This window comes from Trichophyton verrucosum (assembly GCF_000151505.1).
Source record: "Trichophyton verrucosum HKI 0517 chromosome Unknown contig00407_1.f1.exp, whole genome shotgun sequence".
Taxonomy (NCBI): Eukaryota; Fungi; Ascomycota; class Eurotiomycetes; order Onygenales; family Arthrodermataceae; genus Trichophyton; species Trichophyton verrucosum.
The window spans coordinates 23,435-30,312 of record NW_003315360.1 but is presented as its reverse complement, the minus strand read 5'-3'; the positions used below and the strand labels follow the sequence as shown (position 1 = coordinate 30,312).

Genomic DNA, 6,878 nt, shown 5'->3' with positions numbered 1-6,878 from the left:
CGACTGGAACATCTGATGGGAGTGAGCGGGTCCGAGATGGGAGAGAGTGTGAGCGTTGGGACCTGGACCTCCCGGTCCCGAAACGGGCTGCATGCCAGCAGCCATTGGGCCCGGCTGGGAGGCCTGGGGAGCCCCCGGCGCAGAAACACCGGCATGGACCTGCTGCATCATGCCTCCGCCAGGTGCCTGAGCAGCGAGATGCGCGGCAGCCGGATGCTGGCCGGGGGCCATTGGGTGATTCTGCACCATGCCCGGATGGTGCGCCATGCCGACTTGAGGAGCAGGGAACGGCTGCACCATCATCATTTCCGATTGACCACGACGCCTGGGAGACCGAGCAGAACTGTGAGGGCACCAGGGAAACGCGCGACAGAGGCAGGCTCTGCTGATATCCGGCATGTATCGACGCGATAATACGGCCGGGCTAATCCCCACGGAACCCTAACCAACAGTATACTTCCGGAGCAAAAAGCGACCCCCACGGCGACCAGAAGGGCGAGATATCCAGCGCAGACGGGGCTCCAGCGGCCACACGACAGACTGCCTCGACGGTCTTCGGCCTCAGAGAGGCGGGCGCAAGGAGGAGCAGAGGGCGAGCGAGGCGCTCCGGCGGAGGTTGAAGGGGCAGATTCCAGCAGGCTGGGGGCGGGAAAACGAGAGGGCGTATCAGGAGCACGGCGGCGGCGAGGAGGTCCGCCTGCACACCATCAGGTCGAGAGCAGCGCCGAGAAGGTCAGCCCGCGTCGTTCTCGTCTCTTCGCTGCGTCGTCTTCGTCGTCGTCGCTTGTCGTCGTCGCTTGTCTTCGTCGCTGTGCGCTGTTCGTCGTCGTCGTCGTCGACTTTGCTGCGTTCGACTTCAAAACTTCGAAGAGGCAAAACGGACGGCCGCGCTAGCCCGTTTGGGACAAGGTCACGTGGGACGCTTGTTTTTTTCGTGCGCTTAAAAAGAAGAAAATTTTCTTTTCTTCTTAACGACGACGACAACAACAACAACAACAACGAAGTCGACGATGTTGTTGGGATGATGATCAAGACGGTGGTGTAGGAGATGCGATGAAGGTACGTGGTATCGGTGTGCTCTGGTTCCGTGATGACACAAACTCCTTCTTCTTTACCTTCTCTGAGTCGCCCTTGAAAGAGACATGCGGATCTTCCCTCTCCGGTTGATCTGTTGCTTGCCAGTATATCTGTCTGACTGGAACCGTCTCCCACCGCCATTGCTGCCTCAGCGCGCTGGATGGCCCTTTGCTGACCCTCGCTAGGTGCTATGAAGCTCGCAGCCACCGCATCTGCCGTTGAACGCTCACAGTAGAGTAGTTTGTACGGTAAGCTATCCCCTACCAATACCCTGTACACACATGCACACACACACACACACCAGCACTCTATGATGAAATTTTTTCCTACATTCGCAGTTTCCACGCTAGCTGTCGCATGAACCTAATAAGTCGACGTGTCGTTGAGCGTTTTATCTTCCTTGGATGTCTGATTTGCTTTATACACGCCATTCTCGCTTGTTTGCTCTTTGATCAGCTTGCTGTTTCCTCGCTGACTGTTGCAGATTTAGGTCTCTTCCCTCAGTACGTATATAGATAGCATAGCTAGTGAATGAATTGATCTTTTTTCAGTCAAACTTGTTTCATTCCAAACTGTCCCTAGCATTCAATTTCTATCTCTTTCTCCCTCTTGTGCCTTTGCTTGAAGCTGTAAAATTTTCAGTGTCTATGATTATGTAATCACTGCATAACGGCAACGGAAAAACTAATATCCGCATATCAGATCAAACTCGACAGCAAACGAAGAACCTTAAAAGAAGAAAAGAAACGACAGCGAGCTCAGCGCCGATGAGTCCTCGAATACCTACTCGAAACACTCCAGCCCAGTGGCAGCAGTGCTAGATCTGCCCTGGATGCTCGCCCAAATGCAATGCGCTCTGCGCTCGGTGCGTTACGGGCGCCCTGGAGCCGCCCGTTCGCTCGCCGCCAGCTCTAGACTCCGTCAACATGCCCGGTATCCGCGCGCCTTTCACTCCTCGAGCGCCCGCAGAGAGGCTCCAGAGGGTCCGCATAACCCGGTTGACACGCCTGTAAGCAACAGCAGGCCAATTGAGGGTGAGACGCCGGTGCCAGAGACAAAGAATGCCGTGGCGCCGGAGGGGAAAGAGAAAGAGACCAAGGAGCCCGGTCTCCAGGCAAAAAAGGACAAACCCAGGGGCTACAGTCCGTACGGGTCAGGCGCTCGCCGAGCGATGAGGAATCGAAGGGCGGAAGATAAACCCGCTAAGCCGGTAGCTATCAAGTTACCAGCCTGGTTCCACCAGCGGAACATGAAGCTGTCTGATCAGTCCGCACATGAGTCACAGCTACTACCCCTAGATGTGCAGATATCCCAGAAGAGCAAACAGGAGAACGCCGAGGATGGTGACCAGCTCCGTGAGGGCCAGGGAGGTGATGACGGTAGCGCCGGAAAGCCAGATGATGGCTCGCCGTCTAGCCCGGACTCTCGGTATACACTCAGCCCAGAGGTATGGCAGGAGCTAAGAGCAGCTGTACAGGCCGGTCTAACCTTGCCTGCTGCTCGATATGCTCATGACCCAGCCTCTGCAAAGCCCCATCTTGTCTTACAGTACCCCGGTGAAGGCGGAATCCTCTTTCTGGATGCTGTGGTCAAGAGCCTGGCCACGGACCTGAATACCAGCATCGTCACACTGAATGCACAGGATATTGCCGAGCTATATGGCCAGCAACGACAGGAAAGTGATCAGCTGTCTAGCTCCATGATGCTTCTCCTCGGCTATGACGTCTACAGGCCGGGACAACGGCATACACAGAAGGAGATGGAGGAAGAAGCAGAGGAGAGAGAGGAAGAGGAGGAGATGGAAGATGAAGAGTCGGACCGCTGGTCTTCCCAGTCTGCTGTCCCCGTCACCAAAATCAGCGCTGATATTTCAAGCTTGGTAAACCCATCCATACTGCAGTCTCTCTTTGGCGGTAAGGGCTCATTTGGAGTCGCCAAGGTAGTCCTCCCCGGTGGTGAACGCAAGGAAGGCATGGACTCGGATGAGGACGTTCGATGTCTACGACTGATCAATGAGCTCTTGGATGTGCCTCTGGGGAAGTGTGTGCAAGCTGAGCATGCAAAGGAGCAGCCATCTTCTACCCCTGAGCCCACCGACCCCATTCAATCTGCTGAAGATACCCCTACCACACCTCCCACCCCTACGACCCCGCCATCCCAGCAATCCTCATCACCTTTGCCAAAGAAACCAACACTCATCCTACAAATACAAGACTACAAAGACCTACTCAACACCCGGGGGGGATCCTTCTTCCTCTCACTATTGCACAAAACCGTCATGCGACGACGGCGCAACGGCGACCAGATAGTTATCGTCGGAACCGTATCTGAGCCGGAATCTGACAAGGGCCATGAGAAAGCATTCCCAAGGCTGACTCCAAGAGACTATGACCAGCGTGCTTCAACCATCGTCGTGCCTCCAGCAATGTCGTCAAAGGCTGCAGAAGAAATATTTGCCAAAGATGCAAAGAAGCGCATCCTCGACATCAACATTCGACATCTAAAAGTTATGCTGAAGACCAGACTCAGGAGGTCCGGAACAGCTGCTCAGAGCCTCCTCAACGACCAGCCCTGGGAGCTTGAGGAAGAGCTCATTCGAACCTCGGGCCTCGATACGGGGTATTGGCCGTTCAGCCTTGTCCACCGCATCTCCACACTCACCCTTGGCTGTATAAAACCTGACGAAAGCCTGACACTAGACCATATTACCAAGGGTATTGAGCTGGTAGGCAAAAGTGATCAGGTCAAGTGTGACTGGCTAGGCGAGAAACAGAATAAAGCGAAACCGTCGAAACCATCTACCCATAAGGATAGACGGAATAAACTACGACCGAAATGCAATACTCACGAAGAGAAGCTCCTCAATGGCGTGGTAGATGCAGAAGGTATAAAAACTACATTCGCAGATGTCCATGTTCCACCTGAGACCAAGGAGGCCCTCAAGACACTTACCTCCCTTTCTCTCATTCGGCCCGAGGCGTTTACATACGGTGTCCTTGCTACCGACAAGATACCCGGTCTACTTCTCTACGGCCCTCCAGGCACAGGTAAAACAATGCTTGCCAAAGCCGTTGCTCGCGAGAGCGGTGCTACCGTCCTTGAAATCAGCGGATCAGACGTCTACGACATGTACGTTGGAGAAGGCGAGAAGAACGTCCGTGCCATCTTCACCCTGGCCAAAAAGCTCACACCCTGTGTTGTCTTCATTGATGAAGCAGATGCCATCTTCTGCTCTCGAACAGGTGCAAGTAACCGCACCTCCCACCGAGAACTCATCAATCAGTTCCTCCGCGAGTGGGATGGCATGAACAGCCTCTCTGCCTTCATTATGATAGCTACAAACCGGCCGTTTGACCTGGATGATGCCGTGCTCCGCCGTCTACCCCGTCGTTTACTCGTTGATCTACCCACGGAACAGGACCGTTTGGCCATTCTTAAGATCCATCTCAAGGATGAACGTCTTGCGCCATGCGTAGATCTAGCCGATATCGCTGAGAAGACACCATTTTACTCTGGCTCTGACTTGAAGAACCTTTCAGTTGCGGCTGCACTAGCCTGTGTCCGAGAAGAGAATGACATCGCTGCACAGCACAAGGGAGACGAACCGTACAAGTATCCCGAACACCGCACTTTGCGCAAAGAACACTTCGAAAAGGCAATGGAAGAGATAAGCGCATCAATCAGTGAAGACATGTCATCTCTAACTGCTATCAGAAAGTTTGACGAGAAATATGGTGACCGCAAGGGACGGCGAAAGAAGGCTCATGGCTTAGGCTTTTCAGCTCCCAACGCCGCCGACGCCCCTGGTGCTGAAACTGGCCGTGTTCGAAATTAGCCCCAACTTGTTATGTTTGATACTCCTGTATACTATTCATCTTTTTTTCTACTTACTTTTTATCACCATTTGTCAGTTACCTTTTTTTCATGGCCGTTGGGGGAAAATATAGAGGACATGTACCAATATCTCATGAAGTATTAGAAAAATAACACTGTTTTCTATGTTTACTCATAGCTAAGATTTATCTAAATACTAAACCGTTTGCGTTTACTTGCAAAAAACCTGTCTATTCATACATTTATCCAAGACCGCAGCTAACTGCAGCTCCATTCAGGCACACTCTCTGTATCATCTAAATCCGCCGCAAAGAAACCGACCCGAAAGCAAGAGTAGAGATGGGACAGCACAGAACCACAGTATAAACTCCATCCGGGGCTTCTCGTCCCTCTCTAGGTCCGGAATAATAACCTCCTGCTCATGTTTTTGGAAATCCTCATACAGTGATCGAACGGAATGATACTCGTTCCTCCAGCATTTGTCGATAATCTCCCGATACAACAAGGCTTCGGTATTAGGAATTTCATCTGGCCGCGGGAATCGGTTGTCCTCAAAATATTCGTAATAGAATACTCTCCAGGCGGACACAGAGTAGATCACGCTGGCGATTCCGCACAAGTCTCCCTTCGCGAAAGGGTCATCTGTGTAGACTTTCTCCATGTCTGTATCCGGAGGGAAGATCTCTCCATTGGCAAAGTCGATGATTTTAACTGAGCCATCGTGGACAAGAACGTTGTTTGGTTTGACATCCTGATGAAGCACCTTGCTGGAATAGATGTGGTAGAAACCCTCTATCAGAGACCGAATCCAGGCTATTCGTGTTGCCTTGGATGGCATCTCGTGTCTGGGTATGTACTTTTCGAGATCGCCTTGTTTTGCGTATGCCAGTTTGAATGCCCCAGAGTCGTCAAGAGGGCCGTAATAACGGATGATGCTGTCATGCGGACCCAATCGCTCATATATCTGGCGTTCAGTGTCCATCATCTTTAGCTGCATGATGTTATACCCTTGCGCGTACGAAGATGTCTCGGGCTCTGTTTTTGGATATTTTACAATGAAGTCACCCTCCTTGCATATAATTCCAGTGATGCCGATAGTGATGAAGCCGGGGCGTTGCGGTACATTTATAACCGCGGGAGCCATTGTCGTCTTTTAATATTGCTTGAATCTGGAAAAGGACGACCTGAGATTGAAGTGATTAGAAGAATTTCGAGCCTCAGCGGTAACTAGGGGTTTAATTCGTGAAGTATTTATAACAGGCTAACCGAATTAATAAAAGCTAGTGCAGCCCGCCAGGGGGAGGCCAAGTGATTTTCCGACCAACCAACTAACTAACTACCGTTAACAAGCGGCATCCTTGGAGTTCTTCGTGCGGCCGTGGAGACGAAAAATATATACGTATGTAGCAACTGAGACAACTTTCGAGAGTAGCCATGTTGAAATAGGCTTTAACTTAACAAACAACTAACTAACTAGTTAATGAATCAATACAAGACGAATGCATTGGCGTTGAAGCCGTGTGATTAGTTAGCTCGTTAATTCATGGAGACCGCTGCCTAGCTTCACGGCAAGGGACCCTGGTCATAACTGACTATCTAGTACGTTATTAGCCTGGCACAGAAGGGGAAATGTCGGGACAGTACTCCGTACGGAGTACGGAGTAGATGCATACATAAGTAGTTGTATGCTCTAGGCACCAACAGTGACGGTTCTTGAGTGTGTAGAGGCCGATCCGCCAGCTGCCCCAGCCCCAGCCCCTCCAGCGCTGCCATCATCTCTTGGTTTTGGTTCCGACTTTGATCCCTTAGATTGGCAGTCAGGGCATACGACTCTGTTTCCCCGGCTCCGGCTGGAGCCTTTTGCAGCACGAGACGGCTTATCGCAGTTATATCCTCTTTCAATTGCTTCACGGCATTGGTGAGTCTTCGGTGCTGGGATGTCTGGTGCGGTGTGCCCACATTTCCAC

At 51.9% G+C, this 6,878-nt stretch overlaps 3 protein-coding genes across 3 annotated transcripts; 1 reads left to right on the top strand and 2 right to left on the bottom strand.

Annotated features, from left to right (window-relative positions):
* Positions 1-705: 705 nt before the first annotated feature.
* TRV_05341 (uncharacterized protein) lies at positions 706-1,218 on the bottom strand (the record flags this gene model as incomplete). The annotated part of the gene is made up of 1 exon (XM_003020526.1): positions 706-1,218. A coding segment is annotated over one exon (513 nt), but the record flags the coding sequence as incomplete, so codon positions are not given.
* A 1,030-nt stretch (positions 1,219-2,248) lies between these two features.
* TRV_05340 (uncharacterized protein) lies at positions 2,249-4,912 on the top strand (the record flags this gene model as incomplete). Its single annotated transcript, XM_003020525.1, has 1 exon — positions 2,249-4,912. The coding sequence occupies one exon, from the start codon at positions 2,249-2,251 to the stop codon at positions 4,910-4,912; it is 2,664 nt and encodes an 887-aa protein (XP_003020571.1).
* A 291-nt stretch (positions 4,913-5,203) lies between these two features.
* Positions 5,204-6,055, bottom strand: TRV_05339 (uncharacterized protein; the record flags this gene model as incomplete). The annotated part of the gene is made up of 1 exon (XM_003020524.1): positions 5,204-6,055. One exon carries the CDS (start codon positions 6,053-6,055, stop codon positions 5,204-5,206), a length of 852 nt encoding a protein of 283 aa, XP_003020570.1.
* Between the last annotated feature and the right edge of the window lie 823 nt (positions 6,056-6,878).